Source organism: Bombus impatiens, unplaced genomic scaffold, assembly GCF_000188095.3.
Source record: "Bombus impatiens unplaced genomic scaffold, BIMP_2.2 scf_0020, whole genome shotgun sequence".
Lineage (NCBI taxonomy): Eukaryota > Metazoa > Arthropoda > Insecta > Hymenoptera > Apidae > Bombus > Bombus impatiens.
In genome coordinates, this window is record NT_176439.1 from 1,562,318 (window position 1) to 1,581,460 (window position 19,143).

General features: G+C 39.9%; 4 protein-coding genes across 4 annotated transcripts in view; 3 read left to right on the plus strand and 1 right to left on the minus strand.

Moving 5' to 3' along the window:
* Position 1: 1 nt before the first annotated feature.
* Positions 2-11,699, plus strand: LOC100747270 (the record flags this gene model as incomplete). Its single annotated transcript, XM_012383301.3, has 7 exons — positions 2-74; positions 2,964-3,107; positions 3,643-3,804; positions 4,211-4,387; positions 4,659-4,919; positions 8,288-8,544; positions 8,844-11,699. Coding segments are annotated over 7 exons (1,251 nt in total), but the record flags the coding sequence as incomplete, so codon positions are not given.
* A 654-nt stretch (positions 11,700-12,353) lies between these two features.
* LOC105680593 lies at positions 12,354-14,308 on the plus strand. Its single transcript, XM_012384237.3, has 3 exons — positions 12,354-13,359; positions 13,610-14,133; positions 14,200-14,308. The coding sequence occupies exons 1-3, from the start codon at positions 12,669-12,671 to the stop codon at positions 14,263-14,265; spliced, it is 1,281 nt and encodes a 426-aa protein (XP_012239660.1). The 5' UTR covers positions 12,354-12,668; the 3' UTR covers positions 14,266-14,308.
* A 170-nt stretch (positions 14,309-14,478) lies between these two features.
* Positions 14,479-18,341, minus strand: LOC100747388 (heat shock 70 kDa protein cognate 4). Its single transcript, XM_024367140.2, is given in 4 exon segments — positions 14,479-14,917; positions 14,920-14,984; positions 14,986-16,375; positions 17,754-18,341. Coding segments are annotated over 4 exon segments (1,824 nt in total). The 5' UTR covers positions 17,959-18,341; the 3' UTR covers positions 14,479-14,753.
* LOC100747510 (DNA mismatch repair protein Mlh1) overlaps positions 17,061-19,143 on the plus strand; it is a 12,792-nt gene continuing 10,709 nt past the window's right edge. The window contains exon 1 of the mRNA XM_003484730.4: positions 17,061-17,196. The gene's annotated coding sequence lies outside the window, so the exon portion shown is untranslated. The remainder of the gene's footprint in view (positions 17,197-19,143) is intronic.

Consider the following 19,143-nt stretch of genomic DNA (forward strand, 5'->3'; position numbering starts at 1 on the left):
CTACGACGACGACGACGCCGACGACGACGTGTATGACGACGACCAGGACTACTTCGAGCACAACATCACTGCGGGTGAGTGTTCCACCCGTGGACCAGAAACCGTGAATGCTCGATATCGTTAATTCGACGCGGCACGGTGTTACGATTCTAACGAAACTGGTAAGACTGGTGAGAACGTCGAGTTCTCTGAGACTGGTGATATTACGAGATATCGAGTTAGGCACTTCTGCTTGGATTTTGCAGTTTGATACGTTGATAGGCGATATGGAGGACGATGTTCGTAACGAGTTTTTGACGACAAGTGGTGTAGTGGAACGGGAGAGAGGACGAGCAACAGGAATTAGCGAGAGACTTAATAACGCGAACAGTCTCACGATTCGATGCATCGATCGTTGATCGGTACAAAAGTTACTATTAGATAATCATATACTACTTAGAAAATGATTCCCACCGATCCTGTTACGTTTCGTTTCAAATCGATCGGTATGTGTTTCGATATTTAGTCCTTCTTCGGATCGATATGATGGTTCTCATTGAAGGATCGTTACGTTACTTTTCTCGTGAAACAAGGACGATCGAAGAAACGCGTGTGCCACGGGATTCTTGCCTCGCCTTCTTCGCGCATGCTCTGTACGAGCGTGCAAACACTTTGCTCCAGAATCTTCAGCCAGGGTGCAAACACTTGTTACTGTCATTGTTATCGTCATCTAGACGTTTTGCCTCTGTCAGACGATAAGTAACCCTTGTCTACCTCGTTAAATCTAACGAGAGGGCAGATGGTATATGTTACAAACTGCAAAGTTCAGCGATACTTTCCTCGTTCTTCTCCGAATCCAATCATCGAACTTGCGATCGCGTACAAATCTTCTGATACGACAGACGATATTCTAACTGATCGTGAGATCGTGTCAATGTTTTCTCGTATTCATCGAATCCCAAGTTGTGACGCATCTCGTAGAAATCGCATTGATAATCGTGGCAAAGCATCAAAGTCGAAGAGAGTAATAAAAATAAAGGAAAACAAAATATTTCGCGTGGAAATTCGCGAGTGCGCCTGCGCATAGATGCAAGGGCAAGAAGAAACTAGTCCCTCTTGATTTTCGCGCCAACCACTCTGCCGGTATTGATTTTAATGGATGCTGCAAGCTCTCTCAATGTCTGCATGTGGGAGTTTGCACACTGCCTGCAGCTGCGTGAGATTTCAAAAAGATCTCTGTTTCTCCTTCTTCTCCGCTCCCTTCAGCCCGTGACACGTAACGCAGAGAAGGAGAAACGACAGAAGGGGAAAGACGTTAAAGAAGGAGAAGTATGGTGCGTCACTCGCTCTTGTTTCCTTGACGACATTCGCAGGAAATCTCCGCTCTGGAGTAGAGCTCGATGAGCGGTAAAAACACTCACACACACATTGGCGAATCCTAGCCTAATGATCGCGCGTCGTGAACTTCCTGAATCAGGTCAAAAAGCATAATTCTGCGTGCTCCGTTATTTACGCGACACAGCCGGGCTCGACCTCCTCCCATTCATCTGCAGTTCGAACGATCGATCGATCAGGGCAAACGCGAGCTCTGGACTAGGAACGAAGAATCCTATTTCTAGGCGAAAACTCGTACGTAAGATGTTCTCCGTTGCACCATCCCGTGCGCCCTCGATGGAAAGTTAATTAGGGTACACGCGAGAACGTGACACGATATCCCGCGGTTTAGTGTGTGTTTCTGAACGTTTGCCAACGTAGCTGATCATCGTTATGTTTCCTCCTTAAACCTGGCCCATGCCATGATACATTTAATAACGATATAATGCGATAATTAAGGGGAAATCGATACTTGTCTGGCTCAGTGCCCGCGCCTGGTAACCTGACACAAACGGCGCAATTATCCCAAGGAAATATGCCCTGCTAATTTTCCCCGTCAGTTTTTCTTGGATGAAAACAAGTTTTATTAATCATTCGGTTAACGGCTAATAGAATAATATAATTCATCCATGCATAAAATTATCGTGAATTTATAGCCGAATATTTCACCGTTTCGTGTTAGAATTACACACCGTGATGATCCTAAATTCACAAGTTTGAAACATAATTTTCAAAAATGAGGCCTTCGACGCGATTTCGTCGTTCTTGATTCTCGTCTTATTTCGAGCCACAAAATCTCCTTGACTTTTCTTGCGCCACGAATTTAGAACCACGATATATAGAATCATTGGAAAATCGACGCAGTCCCGACATCGTTTACAAAAGCGCACCAGATATCAAACATCTTTTGATGCGAGAAAGTGGCCTGGATAGAGTGTGTAACAATGGCTTCTTTGCTTCGTTAATCGTTCAGAATGTATGCGCATTCGTGGCTCGACAAACAGACGCCTGTGACAACGCGCTTAGGCTGCACGTCAAAAGCAGAACAAAGACGCGTATCGAAACCGGGAATAATAGTTGAAAGAAGAACGATACCTCCATTGGAGACCGAAGCAACAGTGACAATAACGAAAATAACTGAGAGCACTCTTCGGAATGAATGGACCTTCTTCTGCAAAACTGTTACCACTAAGGTAGCCGTGGCACGTAGCTATCTGTGAAAAATGATTGTTATCCCTGCTACAAAGTCGCGTGTCTCAATTTTTGTGACAATTGAATTTTCTATGTGTCGATCTCGCGCTAGTTTCAACTAAAGAGAAAAAGAAGGCGATCTTTTACAAGTAACGACGATCGTTTCACATCCTTCTCGAATCAAACAAATTTTGTGGCGATAGGGACACACGACTTGGTCGCAAGTTGATTGAAATTGAATAAAACTGAATTCTACCGTGCGATCAATGGGATTCTGAAGTTTGGACGGAGGAAAGCACGATGCGATAGTCGTCTGGAACAATAGCGCACGCTATTTAAGGAAACAACCTACATATTTCATCTACTATTGAGAAACGTCGTAGATAATCCGGTATGCTATCGATTTCGTCTGTTTTCAGCGAAGGGGCAGTACCTGGGCTCGCCGTGCGATGTCTCGTGCAATCCGGAACTGCAGCACGTGTTCTGCGACACAGTCACTGGTTTCTGCGAGTGCGAAAAATTCTATCCAGTTCGTCTTGGGCCTACCAAAGGATGTGCCAAACGTACGTAGCTCGTTTCACACCCGATTCCATGTTATTTTCTCCTTCAAGTAGATCGTTCCGATAGCGAGAATTACCGCGGTAACGCAGACCGCTAAAGCGGAGAAAATAAACGTGGATTATTCTGTCTAATCCGAACGACAATATTTTACGTGGTTCTCGTCTTCATCTTGCGACGATTATTCGACAACTCGATTCGTTGCTTCGACGCGTTTCTTTAAGTTTGATGACAATCAATTGGATGCCTATTTTTCTTGTGTAATTTTCCTTCTATTTTTGAATAGCGCGGTTAATTCTAAACTCGTCGCTTCGATACTTATTTCTTCGAATTTAAAGAAAATCAATCGTTGACCATTTATTCGTGTACTTCTTTCTCGTTCGTTAAATAGCATATTTGATTTTGTTTTTATCTAAGAACACTGTATCGCGTGGAATAATTTCGACATATTCGTATTATCATCGCACGTGGAAGATCGAAAACGTATCGCGTTTTCATAAAAACAACGACGAAACAAGTAACAAGTAACCGGTTTTCCAGCTAAAAGACTCGGGGAGCAATGTTTCTATCGCGCGACTTGCACTTTTGCGGATCAACACTCGACCTGCACCCAGGTGCAGCACAATGCTGTGTGCGACTGCGAACAAGGTTACCATAGGGTCGCCCTATCCAGGCCTAACAAGAAGGTGTTCTGCGCCGAAGGTACACCGTGCCAACTTATTGTCACACTGATTACATCATTGCCAAAGTGAACCGGACCCGATTTTCATGCGTGAAATATCTTATTACGAGGAAAATAATCTTCATTACATACATATACGACATAGATTCTAGTTTCCTGTTCTCTTTCATATTCATATTACAATTTAAACGGTAACGATTTATATGCTACCAAGGACAATTTGCTATTTATGACAAATTATAGCATCGTAGTTCGAAAAGTGAATTTTCTGCATGCACTTAGTTCTAATTCGGTGACCAATCGTTGTATGCACTGATACAGTCGAGATACGAATCAACGTCGCGTAAAATGGTTTTTGTAAGCGTGCACACACTTCTAAAGAACCCAAGTTCAAAATTGAAACATAGCGTTGTAATCTGTTGGCAGATCTGGTGCTGATAACGACCGATATTCCTACCCTGCTCTGCATAGCATCGGGAATAGCGGTATTCACAGCGATGATATGCTTCGTACTCAAGTTATTCAGTCGTGCGAGATACTCAAGGCCACGGCACTATGCCAACGCCAATCACGCGCCGCCCATGTTGTTTTCTAGCGACACAGGTGAGTACTCGTTTAGAGGATCGACGATCAAGATACAAACAGTCACTCGCTCAAATAAAATATTTGAATACCTACGAAAACATGTAGTTGTATTCTGTATAGTATCATAATGTCGAACATACGGGCTCTTTACTCCATAGCGAAACAATTTTCATTAGGCCGAAAAAAATTGTATATCAAAGGAGTTAGGCGATTAAGATTCAAATTCAGAACGACAAAAGAGTCCAAATTCCCATAGGAAATATTATTCTTAACGAAAACGACCCAACAGGTATCCCACTGACGCTTCACGGTGGCCGACCATCCTCGCGCTCCAGTCAGAGGAGCAGCACAGGGGGACCTTTGACCTACGCGTTCTCGAGGAGGCCAAGTAGTGGTGGTAGCCGTGGTCCACTGGTACCAGCGTCGAGAGCAGGTGCGGCACGTGCCGCCGCCATCTTGCTTATATCGTGTCACCTGCAGGCGACCAAAGGCGGAAACAAGCATCGACGTACCCTTAGCGACGTAGCTGAGGGATCGTCCGACGGCCTCGGTAGACGATCAACGATCTCTTTCTAACTATCCTTTTCTGTCTTCTATGCTCACTTTTATCTGTCCGCGTCTCTCACATTCTCTACACCATCTGTGTGTCTTCTATTTCTACGTATTCTTCTTCCTCTTCCTCTTCTTCTTCTTCTTCTTTTTCTTTTTCTTCTTCTACTTCTTCTTCTTCTTCTTCTTCGACTCGTTCAAATCGCCCCGTCCTCTTTCTTTCGTCATTCGTTTAAGGTTTAACCCTTTGCGGTTGTATGTCTGCTCTTTTATCGTTTCAATCATACGACAATTCTCAGACACTAAAGAACATTTCTGATTTTATATCATATTGAACTAACGAACATTTTGTTCGCGCATTATAGTGTATTATTTCTTATCTAGAAAAAATATGCGCGTTATATAGGTAAATAAGATGTACATCTCTGCCAAGTACGTTAATAAAGAACACTCGAGCGTTTAACTTTTAAAAACGAATATATCCAACGACAATGTCTAATGCATCGTAATATTCAATTATTGATATGAGTCAGTGTACCAAATAGTAGTATTTGGACATTCCGTTTGATTATATTATTAATGTTTCTTCGATGAAAATTAATTCCCATTACAAGACACCCACGTCTGAGCTCGATACGACCTCAAAGTGTTGATCGTAGAGTGTTTCGCGAATTTTGACGTAGACATAAAAAATTTAGCTTTGGAAAGAAGCTAAAGCGATTGACCACGTGTAATCACGAATATCTTTCCTAATTCTATAACGATCACCTCCTTAATTCTAATTTCTTTTGTCTGTTTTCTACACGAATCTATCGTCATTTTATTTCTTGTCCTTCTCTCACCATTTTTTCGCATTCTATTCTGCACGAGTCGCCTCTCAAGCGGGCGACAACGATGACGAAGAAGAAGATGGTGGTGGTGCTTTGAGTCGTGCCATACCGTTGTCGCTGTTGTGTCGTAGTCGTTGTTATTGATATTTAGCACCCTGATTATCCAGTTTCCCTCTCGCGTTCACCGCGTTCCATTATTCGTCTCGTTGTCCTATATTGACTCTTATGTAACGATTTTTGATTACACCGAAGCGAAATCGATATCACGACGAGGCTTAAAGGAACGAGGGAAACGCGAACTCCGATCACGTTTTATCCTCCTGGACACGAACAACTCACCCTTCTTTCTCTGTTGTTTTCCCACGGTTAGAATGTTGGAATTTTTATTCGAATTGCGTTCTGTTCGCCAAACAATGGCCGTGACAGTACAACCGATCCGGATAATCCCAAAATTACAAAAGCAAAAAAAAAACAAAAGAACAATATCTGCGTATATGTATCACTCCTCCTAAGTCGTATCTTACACACTCATCCCGAATAGATAAAAAAGAATAATTTTCCGATAAGAAAAACCACGTACACATACGTGTGGCATATTTATATCGTGAATCAAACACAAATGCTACATTGTCACGTGAAATGTGATTCTAATGTGTATCCAATATAATATAAAGCGCTGCACGAGTGTGTTACGAGATAGCAAGATGGCAGCGGCCGATTTCGTTGCTCGTTAACGAACGAACGTTCTCTGGTAAGACATAGAGAGACACGAAATCTTTACGCACTAGCTAGCTCGCCGCACACGCACGCAAAATAAAAAAAGAAGTACAGTACCGGTTCGCATGCGAGGGGTCAGCTTCTTCTACCAATTTTGACTTAAACGCGCCGAATTTTTAACGAACGCATCTACTTTTTTTTCACTACGCACAATCGAGTGGTGGGGAAACGGGAAAAGATTAAATTTTCTAATTAAGCCTGCTACGTTTTTCAGCTGCTACGTTTTACCGCTGCTACGTTCTTCCGCTGCTACGTTCTTCCGCTGCTATGTTTTTCCGCTGCTACATTTTATTTGCTGAGCTTTAAAAAAGTCGCCGCTTATTTTTCTTTTCTTTTTTTGTCAACAGCTGTAACGAGAACGAACGCTAAGGAATAAAATGAAAAAATATATAGTATATTCGTCTTCTATTTGCCTGTTCGTTGCTTTCTCGCTTCTATGTGTGTTTTTAAAGATCGATTTTACAAGTTTCGACGACGATCAAAAGTTGCTTCGATAAAGGATCGATTACATTAAAAGAATGATCTATGTGTTTTGAAAAAAAAGTGGAAATAATTGTGCACGGATTTTATAAATGCTGAATGCGCTTGCTGGAAATCGAAGGACAGACGTACACATCTCGAACGAAGCTTCTCTATATGCAACAGGATGCACGCGTATAACTGTTACTCTTTCTCTGTCTGGCTGCATTTTCTGTCGCCTTTTGTACGCGTCGTCAATCAATAAGAACCGCTAACAAGCTCCGTGAATTAAAAACACTTAAACAGCTCGCAAGCATATTCGCATCCCTGTGTACACGTACACGTACATACGGCTCTTACGTTCACGTAATAATTTCGCGAAATTAAATTCCTAACGAGGATCAAGAATTTGTTTGAAATTATTAATAACGCCCTGCGTATATTTTGTTTGCTTCGACATCCACTCGAAATTACACGAAACTACACGAAACTACACGATCAAAACATCGTACAGTGCAGAAAATGTTCACCGTGTTAGCGATTCAAAAATGCAAACGTGGAGGAAAGATTGTGAGCGTTCGCTTTCGTACGTGCTTGCTTCATGCTGAAAAAGGCCGCTTGTTATTCCTCTTACGTTACATAACACCATGCAATGCTCGCTGTCGATGGACAATATCTACACGATGACAATTTGCACAGTCACTCGAACACCGAAAAGTCAAAATCCCAAAGTTCTTCGATCAACAGGCAAAAAACATTTCGCATCCGTTCGTTTTCCTTCTGATCCTTATCCACTTTCTACAAACTTAATTCCTGTTCGCAACTCTCTTTGAAATTCGCCTGTCTCGCGCGGAATCCTAATTTCGAGTCTTTTCTCCCTATCGGCTTTCCCGAAAATAATCACAGCACAGAGCGTCAAAAGCTTCTACGTTCGACGAACCTGTAAAATTAAAGAAATCAGCTGATGCGACCATCGAGCTTGCATACTCCCATGTACGAATAATTAGCTAGCGACCGAGGGATCTCGTTGATTCGACAACCAGCACCAGTAACTACGTACCGCTCCTATATGTATAGCCGAATATTGATAGAAACGTTTTACAGAGGCCGAGAGTCACGCTGGTATTAGCCGAGCAGTCGCAATTAGATTTCGTATTTCTGATTGATCTCTAAGCCTAGCTAATTGACTCTTAGCGTAGCGGAAGGGAACAGCCGGGTGACGGCAGGGGGCGGGTGGGGATTGGACGTATAATTCTCTGTCCCGACTTCTAGAATAAAATTTTACCCGTTGTTTCCTCGATAGGTTCTCGTCGCCCTAGCTTAACGTCGGTTCACAGTTCGACGTCCTCGGCCCGTAGTTATAGCGCTCGACGACTCGAAAAGGAGAGAAACGAGAAGGAGCAACGACAGGCGTTGCAGGAACTCAGGCTGGCCAAACAGCGGGAACAACAGCAGCAACAACAGCAACAGATCGCCCCTACGCCTAGTCCTAGAACTCCGCACTCTATGGACGAGCTGTTGCCATCCGTGGAGGAAGGAAAGGAAGTGTTTTATAACGAGGTATTTTATAGGAACATTAGGTGCGTCGATTCGTTCAGTACCTAGTTGATCCTTTCGACGCTAACTTATAACGTAAGAATTTATAATTTACCGATTATAACGTAATTGCCTGCCAAGCTATTCGATATTGAAAAAAGTGTTTCAAGCTGAAGCTAAATTAATTTAGACGTCTGACAATTATAACTCTTCTTCCGCGATTTATCCCCCTGTATTCAGCGATCTGAATTTTAAAGCTACCCTAAAGCTACTTAAATTCCAAATAATTCTCAGTCCCGCATTGAAACGTTGGGGTACACTAGCAGGTGCCGACCGCAACGGACATGACCGAAGAAACACCAGCGAAAACGACAGCCATTACGACAACCAACGTGAACGCGACCAGATTCGGTGAAATGACTCCCGTCACGACCTCGACAACGTCCATCTTCGAAACGAACATCGCACCCCGTGCCACCGGTGACATCTTTCAAGTGTAGTTAAGGACTAGAAATATCGACGAACTCGTAACTCACACGTGACTCGAATCGAATGGTTACAAGCCAGTGAAGAGACGTTAGTAAATTCAATACATGAACACGTAGCAGCACAGTTCCGAATCGTATATAACAAAAACAAGAAGATAATGTCCCGAGTTTAAGAACAAAGAGAAAATAAATAAATAAATAACATGGCTGAAAACGTCACGTGCCTAAGAGATAAACGGCTAAAACAAAGGGAAGTGCACGTGTAAGATGCTCTGTCACGGACGCGGTGCTCGAATGAGAAGAAATTGTAGACAAAAGGTACAAAGAAGGTCGCTAAGTTGTTAAAGTTGAAGTTTTGCTTGTGCCACGCGCGAAGGCCTAGAATTTACTCTAAAATGATACGTTTTTATTAAAGCTAGGTGCAAAATGATATGTACCTGGACGTTAAGCCAGCTCTGAGTATTTAAAAAATGAGTATAAAAACGCGAGATCGAATCGAAGTTAAAATCGTTCAGTGATAAAATACGTAAGATTCGGGAGTATATGTGAATCCTGGACGTAGGTGCGGGGGAATACGAAGTTGTACCTGAATATAGAGGTGGTACGTGCCGTGTATTTAAGGGTTCAGAAATTTTCAGCGGAATTCTGACCCCGTAGTGGAGGGTTCTTTGTCCGTAATGGTTACAAAATTCAGATGACATCTTTCGGATAATTTACGTGCGTTATAAATCCCGAGAGTATAATTTCTAAACGACGAGAAATTCTTCGATCGAATGCTACTTCTAAATAGAATTTCCTAATTACGAAACTTTTGCAAAACTTGTAATCTTTTAAAACTTTTTCAACTGTTTCTTTATCCTTTTTTGTAAAACGATATTAAAACAGCAAGGCACGAAGTTTTGTAATAGCTGTAACTCGTTTCGAATTTTTGTCCCTTTACGGACAAGAGGAAGAGTGGAGTTGGTATTCCAAATGATTTTTTACGGCTTAAATTTTTTAAGCATTTACGGATCATTGGTTCGACGATAGAATTTTTTACAATGATTCGAACGATTATTACGAGCAAAAGCGGGTGATCTAACATAGAAAAAAAATCGAGCTTCGAGTCAACAGTTCGATGCTTTGTGTATTAACTCTTCGTACCACGATGCTCTGTTTACTACGATTTACTTACGTATCAGTCTAATCGTTTTTCCAAGTAGGAACGAAATTAGGTTACAAACGAAGATTTTACCGATTTAAGAAGCGCAACGTTAAACTACATAGTTCTTACTCGTTGTTTCTTTGTACCTTACCAATAACTTCTTACTATGCATTTAATCACATATCAACAATGAAAAAAAATGATGCCAGTTTTAAACGAATTGTTCGAGATACTAGAGAGAAAGATGGAAAAATAATTATCATATTATTTCTATAACTATTTACGGCAATACGCCAAATCACATGGTTATATTCGGTAGAAGAGAACGATTATTGCCATAAATGTTTTGCCTGAAAATTAACTCAAACTTTGTATTATCATGTATTTAGAAAGCACAAAGAAAGGAACATGCTATGTCCATATACATATTTCGTTTTGTGTAAAAAGATATTGATATACCGATACGTTCGATCGTTTCGTTTGCTCGAACCGACTTAGCTGCGATAAGAAAAAACAATTGGCAGGGCATTCTCGAGTGGGTCGAGGCTAAATATACCTCTAATCTTAGGTAAATTACTCTGTGACAACTAAATAGAAAAACGTGAAAGATATCGGGCTGGTGCTTGGACGCACACAACGATGTGGCACCAGCAAGAATCGTGCAAAAAAAAGCTACAAAAAATAAGAAAATATGCAAAAAATTGTGCTACCACTATTGCGATCTCGTAATCTCGCTTCTCTGCGACCGAAACTGCGTGAAGCACGAGCGGTTTCTCTCTTTTCCCTCGCTTTTTCTCCGGTGAACGCACTTTGACCAAAAATCCAATTTGAACACACGCGTTACGAAAATCAGAATGAAAGAAAACTCGTTTCGTCGTGCGTTTCTCCCTCAGAGATACGAAATTATTTATCACGAATCGAACAACTCGTTTTAGGTACATTGTGCAAATTAGACGATTAAATATTTCTCGTTCCCGTTTGACGATCCGTGACGAACCGCTACTTTATAGCATACGATCACGAAATATTACGAAAGAGTAATTTCTGCGGCGAAGAAACGAATGAAAAATGAACGACATAATTTGAGTACGTTTCTGTTCCCGTTTGTTAAATTAATCGTCGTTGAGTCTTTTTTCTTTCTTTCTTTTTTCTTTGTAATTGTTTGTTTAAATGCCAATGTAAACCGTCTCGTTGCATCGGTGCATACGATTTTCTCGAGTCGCTCGACTCGCCAATGTAAATTGTAGAGATAAAAACAATCGTTAAAAGCAAATTATATATATTCTATATATACATATTCTATATATACATGTATATACGTAAGAAAGCAAACATGCACGAGGGGCTGTGTGGAATTTCACCAAAAGCGAAACTGATAACCATAAAAAGAGAGAGAGAGAGAGAGAGAGCAACATCCCTTGTCTATATAGAACGAGAGAACAATTAAACAAAAGAGAAAAATATGAAAAAACGTGTATCAACATCTCGTGTTCGAATAATTACGCTGCCTTTCCCGATCAAATAATAACTAAATAAATCTAAAAGAAGAATAGGAAAAGAAACACAGTAACAAAAATACAGAGAGAGAGAGAGAGAAGAAGAAGAAGAAGAAGAAGAAAGACGTAGAAACGAGAGTCTTAAGAACGTTCTTGCGACTACGCGATTCTACGTTGTAAATGTTTGCGTGAACGAAGTCATTGAATCATTGTTACACACATACACACGCGCACACACAAAAAAAACCAAACACACATACATGATCCTCCCCAGCAAACAAAAGATACGATAAAAAAAAGGATAAAAAAAACAGAGCATATAATGGCGACGATTGCACACCCAATTTATCAAAATCGATCGTATTCGAACGATTGCCAGTCTCTATTAAAACACACCGAAGGTATTTAAATTCTAATGAATTATATCGCCACAACCCCGCATATTATTATCATTATTATTATCGTGATTATTATGATTATTATTATTACGAGATGATTCGATTCGACCCGCTGCCTGATTTCTAAAAACCGAAGAAACGAACAGAGAGATTCAAAAAACGGTCGATGTTCAACGTTATCGTTTTATTCTATTTTAAATGTTTACTGTATAATAAAATTGTAATATAGTCGTTGGGCGAATAAAGCTCGTTTTTCGATATACATATACACACATGTCACGGAACCAGTGTTGCACCTTTCGCCCCCCATCCATAAAAGTTTGTTTTATTTTTTCTCCTTGCTTTTAATTTCATGCCAATTCTGCTTCTATCGAATGAAAGTGCTTTACAGTGTCACGCATAAGTCACGCTGAAACATTAAATCATGTATGAACCCCCATATTATCAGATCAATTAGCAAACTACGCAAGCCACGAATTCTCGAATTAAAAGCTCAATATTCCGTGTTGTCCCTAAGAAAACGTATCGTTTCGAGGAAACCTCGTTCTTTGATATTTCTCTCGTAAAGTAGAAACTTTTAGTAGAAGACTTTTAGAAATATTAGTAAAAAGAATTAACCGCCATGGAGGAAGAGATAAACTTCCGAGTGGAGAGTAATCCGACGAAACCAGAAAATACATTACGTCCAATAATGTATATTTCTTGGTTGTTAGGAGTCGGAGTGGCTAGGCCGAAGAATTGTCCAAAATGGATCACCGTCATCCTGCGAGTGATCCATTTCAGCGTGTGCTCGGTGATCATCGCGTTCAGTGCAATGGACTTTGCAAATTTTGGCAAACAATTCACCAGCAAGTTATTCGAAATTATGTACTGCATGAACGAAACTGTGTGCCATCTCGCAGCCTATTACTACGTTTGTCATATAATAAGACATTACGATAAATGGCCTGAATTGATGAAGATGTTGGAATCGTTGAATCAAAATATTAGCAAAGGGTTGTCGATCAATGATGAATGCGTGAAGATCAGCCAAATCTTGGCCATTATAATAGCGTTATTATGTGGTCCAGTGTCGCTAGCTGTTCATATCCTTTATTATTATTTCATTGCACCTGATCAGATCTTTGTTTCCGATCTGTTTCTCTATTACACGATCGCGCAAACTTTAGTAAACAGCTTCGTGTTCGATGTCATCGTATACATGATCTGCCACAAATTTAGAGCCATCAACGAGATGATCAAACAGTTAGATGAAAAACTAACATCCTATTGGATCGCCTTAAAGATCAGAAGAATTAGAAGACTGCATAATGGTACGTAGAGAATGGTGGCTTGTTTCTTAGCGTATAAATTCGGAGTGAGTGACGTAAGTGGAACAGAATTTTCTGTTTGAAGGCAAAAATCTCCGAAGGGCATAGTTTAAAATCAAGGGCAAAATTTATCTTCTCTCTTCGAATTAAAACATACGACTTTTCTTCCTCGTCCCTCACTACTATACCACTATAAAACAATTTTCTCATAATTCTGTGCACTTCATCTTTATAATCAATCGATTTCTTGCAGAGATATGTTCCATAATAATGACAGTGAACGAAATTTATGGTATTGATCTGCTATTGTGTTCTACGAACGCTTTTATAATGGTGGTCGCGAAACTGTTTAGAATCTACATGAGCGCCGCGGAACAGAAAAGTGGTTTCATATTTCTGAACAACGTGATCTGGATAATTTATGTGTTTCAATTCATTTTGATGTGTTGGCTGTGTACACTGATCCACCGAGAGATAGATAAAATTGGGCTATATATCAGTAAATTTATACTGAACACACAACACTCGACGAAATTTAACAAATTGTCTTGCTTCGGTAACAAAGAGCCGGAGCAGTTAGGAATCTTCAATAATGAATGCCGTGGTAATGTCGCCTTGAACTTGAATGGATTCGGAATGGAAAGTCTTCTGCGATCAACTTTCGAACAAGACTGTGTTCGAAACGAAATCAATGATTTCTCATTGCAACTGAAACAATATAGAATTACGTTTACTGCGTGTGATTTCTTTGAAATGAACAATTCTTTGCTAACAAGAGTGAGTACCATAATATTTGATATTTATATGATGTTGTTAATTATATTCGTGTATATTTACTTTCAGTTTATCAGCGTTATCACCACGTACTTGATCATTCTGGTACAGTTCTATAAGCCAGAAGGTTTCTGAATATCAAGAATGAAAAACATTGATAAATCTGTCGAAATAAATCCTCTAGATACTCACAGAGATAAGTAAAGTAAATGTGTGTAAGTAAAGAGAGAGAGAGAGAGAGAGAGAGAGAAAGAGAGAGAGAGAAAGAGGGAGAGAAATGGGGAGAGGGAGAAAAGCAAGCAAGTAGGTAAGATGTGACGCAGATACAAATAAGTACACACGACGAAATACATTACGAGTTTTCAATACTTTTCTTACAACAAAATATAGTCTCTGATTTCAAAATATAAATATTTCTATGATAAATAAATATGAGAATCGATGTACAAAGCGATATTGAAATAAATAAGATGAAACGTAGAAAGATGTTCAGTTCAGTAGACAGTGTGTTGCATTTAGTCGACTTCTTCGATGGCTGGTTCTCGAGCACTCGCGCTAGGGAATCCATCCATCAGGTGCGGCCCCACCTTAATGCAATTAACTATAAGTAACTATAAAAAGAATTAACTACTAAGTAATATAACAATAGAATTGCAGATGGCTTCCAATTCTTTTTATTTATCGGCGAATTTTTCCTTTGCCGATTGATTCGCATACAACCATAAAATTACTTCGTTCCATTTATTGATAACCTCCTGCTTGTTAGACGAATCGCTCTTATCTTCTTATCCTCCATTATTGTACTCTTCGTGTTCAAACAGTAGAACGTCAAGGAATTCTTGGCAGCAATTCTATTGATCTTGATCTACCTTACAGTACATTTCCATTTTCTCCACCATACTGTTGATGGCTTCCTCCGATCGTTCTTGTTTCCTGACGGCAATTTTGTGCTCCTTTCCAGTTGATTTCTCAATGGCAGAGATGGTCAGAATACCACTTGCATCGATGTCAAATATTATTTGAATCTGGGGTACGCCCCTAGGTGCAAGTGGAATGCCGGTAAGCTCAAACTTGCCGACACTATTATTATCTATAGTCATAGCTCTGTCTCCATCGCATACATGGATCAGGACCTCAGGTTGATTATCGGAATACGTTGTGTAGGTTTTCGTTTCTTTTATTGGTATCCTCTTGTACTTCTCGATCACGGGTATCATGACACCACAAGCTCCTTCTATACCCAAAGGTAGGTTAATGATATCCACTAGCGATAAACGTTGAAGTACTTCCGACTTATCACCGAGCAAAATAGCAGCCTGTACAGCTGCGCCATAAGCAACAGCTTCGTCAGGATTGATCGATTTGTTGATTTCTGTGTAATCGCAACATATGTGATCTTGAAGTAATTTCTGAATCTTTGGTATTCTGCTAGATCCGCCGACTAGAACAAACTGGTCGAGATGGTATAGATTCTTCACAGCTAACGTAGCTATATTCAATATCCTTGTGAATAGATCCTCGCAAAGTTCTTCGAATTGCTCTCTGGTGATGTCTACGTAGAAATCAATGCCCTCGAAGAGAGAATCTATTTCAATCCTGGCTTTCGTTGATGAACTCAAAATTCTCTTGGCCTTCTCACACGCGGTTCTTAATCGATTAAGAACCTTGATGTTCTCGTCTGTCCTTATTCTTAAGTCTCTCCTGTAGTTCATCCTGATAGTTTTAACGAAATAATTCACCATTCTGTCATTGAAGTCTTCTCCGCCGAGATGACTATCGCCTACTGTATTTATGACTTGGAAATTACCATTCATAATGGTAACAACGGAAGCATCGAAGGTGCTACCTCCTAAGTCAATGATCAACGCGAACCTCTTTTCTGTGTCCTGTCTGTATAAACCATGAGCTATCGCCACCGCTGTTGATTCGTTCATTAGTCTCAAAACGTTTAGACCTGCAATTACTGCTGCATCTTTGGTGGCTTGTCTCTGAGAGATACTGAAGTTTGCTGGAACAGTAACAACAGCGTCGGTAACAGTCTTCCCTAAGTACGCTTCTGCTGTCTGCTTCATCTTCTTAAGCACCATCGAAGATATTTCTTCAGGGAAGAATGTCTTTATTGTACCCTTGTATAAAGCCCTAATCTTTGCTTTACCTTTATCACTTACCACCACAAAGGGCCAGTATCTGCTGTCTGTCTGTACCGTCTTATCATAGTAGCCACGGCCGATCAGTCTCTTCGTGTCTGTTTAATAGAACATATTACAACTTAATAATATATTACAAATAAAGATGGATTATAGAAATGTTTAAATGATATGTTAATAAAGGTAAGGAATGTGAACAATTTATAGAAATAATGAGGTATATAATTACATGTTATTTCTGTTAGTATCTATACTTCTTCGTGATGATCATTCCCATTAAACAGAATCAACACTCAATATCAACACGAAATATTTTATGAACACAAAAAAGAAATAATATTTCAGATATATGTAAAATAAAAGCATAAAGTAGTAACGTAGTTTCAGTCACGCGATAGTGCAGTGCGCAAAGGTATTCGGTATTACATTTCGTATGGTAAAAAGAAAACAAATACATACAGATATGAATGAATGTAGTACGTCTAATGATGAAAAAATAATGAATGTAGTGCATCTAATAATGATATATTTATATTAACGAAAAACAACAATTAATACCTGACACTGGCGTATCAAAAACAAAAACTACAGAAACAAAGATATTCTGTCTGTATATTGTTAACGCTGTTATAAGACGTTGTAAGGGCAAAAGAAGTGTGAAGCAGGACAAATGAAAAAGATCATTTAGTTCAAACAGTGAGTGAATGAGTCAGTAGAGTGAACCACAATAGTGACGCGTCGTAATGTAAGATGACATCCGCGAAGGCCACTATAGTGGCGCATCGTACCTAAGAGGTTAAGGAAGAAAGACGAATTAATAGGCAGTCGTTAACTGAGAGTCGAGTTGTGAAAAGTTAGTTAGTTACGAGTCAAAAGTTGTGTCGGGAGAGTTGAGTCAAGAGAGAGTTTCCGAATTGTTGTGAGTTGTGAATCAATTTAGTTGTATTAGTTATATCACATTACTGTATTTATTTCACGCTAAATAACCATCGTTTCCTGTTTAATCCATTGTAAATAGATCCATCTATCAATAAACTTATCATATAGGATAGAAATCATTTGAAATCCTAATTTCTAATATTTCTGAATAAATAATCCTATAATACGGTAATACAGATCAAAGAGCTAAAATAGGAAATAATGCAAATTCCGGAAATTATTCATAGCTCTCAATACAAATAGGCAAGGAAAAACAAAATTATGTCTTTCATCCCATCCTACGATAACTCTAAAAACATAAACTAAATTTTTCTAGCATTTATATCCATCATGATATCAAGTGTGAAATTTGTATCTTCTTTCATTTAAAAGGTCATTCCTTCTTTTTTGGCACTTACGTCGTTTGCCATTGAAACTCGACAACTATTATGATTAAATGAAAAAATATATATGAGAATTCAAAAATGGAAACTACACAATTAAGAGATGAGGATTAGAAGAAATTGATGTAGTAAATTCTGGATTGGTTTTATTTACCAAAGATAGTGCTAAACGGGTTCGTCTCGATCTGATCTTCGGCTGCTTCGCCGATCAGTATTTTTTCGTTTGTAAAGGCGACACAACTCGGTGTCGTTCGATTTCCCTGATCATTTGGAATGATCTTGACTTCTCCATGTTGGAAGACACTGACGCAGGAATATGTGGTGCCCAAGTCAATTCCAATTGCGGGAACTTCCGACATATTTTATCACTGCAAAAAATAAAATTTAAAAAATAGATTATCCCTTTGGGTACGAGTGTCGGCAAATAGCTACCCGGCCTATTCACAGTAGTATAAATAGTAGTATAAGTATAATATAAGTAGAATAAATTCACTTATAAAGTGGCTCGCGCAAGTCTATTTTTCTAAGCGATAATCTTATGCGTATTTACACATAATACGTGTATCTATGCAAGGATATACTAAACTAAACAGTATTACGTTTCTTGTGAAAAGAAAATTAGAGATCTTAGCGATGAAGTCTTATCTTCCGTTTAATGTAACTCACGATGTGTGATGATGGCAGAGTCAGAACGAATTTCAGTCTCTCAATGGCACTATCAGATGAATAGTCTTTTATATATGTCGGATTGGCACTGGGAGCGGGGTTGTGGGCGTCAAATGAATCTTCTCGAGGATTAGCCATTGATACGGTACACACAGGTGTAGTTTATTGCAATAATAGAATTATTACAGTCTTGACAATTGATCACGGCGGTTCGGCACTCGCGACACGAATGATAATGCTCTCGGGCTCAATAACGAATCCGCGGCCAACGGGATGACAACAGAACGTACTCACAAAGTCTAAGTCTGGTTAAAACGTGAAATAACCACCGATCGCGAAGACGTTACTCTTTTATCGATGAGATCGCAAGCGAGAATGCCTTTCCCGTCCCGATGATGCCACAGAGGAAAACTATATTGGGGTGTGTCTAAGGATACGAGATCATCGGATTCGTCGAGAAAAGCCTTCGTTCAGAAAGTAAGGGAAATTGGCGTTGCTGCTAATTGGTCAATCTCCATATCGGTGGTTAAAAAAAGATGCTAGCCGCCCTCGAGGGAAAGTTGCTAGTGGGAGACATCGCTCGTTGAAAAATATGTCTCCCCTATCTTCCCGTAGTTGGGACAGAGACTGTTTGTCTGTTTGAAGGACTTTAGTTAACTAAACCTTAAGATTTATAACGGGCCCTCGGGCTAGCCGAACATGTACTGCGGAGACGCATCGCCATCTGGCAATCATCTTACTCGAAGAATAGGGTCTGCATGTGGCGAGCCACGGGGCAGAGACCGTCCAGTGTTACAACTCTTTCCTTTTTAAGGAGAGCTATAGAATTATTCCATGCCTTTGTTAGACAACGCGTTCATCCCGTGCCCGCGACTACG

Bases quoted from the DNA above. Each gene is read 5' to 3' on its own strand.
- LOC105680593 (XM_012384237.3), top strand. From the start codon at position 12,669: ATGGAGGAAGAGATAAACTTCCGAGTGGAGAGTAATCCGACGAAACCA. The intron at 13,360-13,609 runs GTACGTAGAGAA...GATTTCTTGCAG, and splicing joins AATTAGAAGACTGCATAATG to AGATATGTTCCATAATAATG. The intron at 14,134-14,199 runs GTGAGTACCATA...ATTTACTTTCAG, and splicing joins ACAATTCTTTGCTAACAAGA to TTTATCAGCGTTATCACCAC.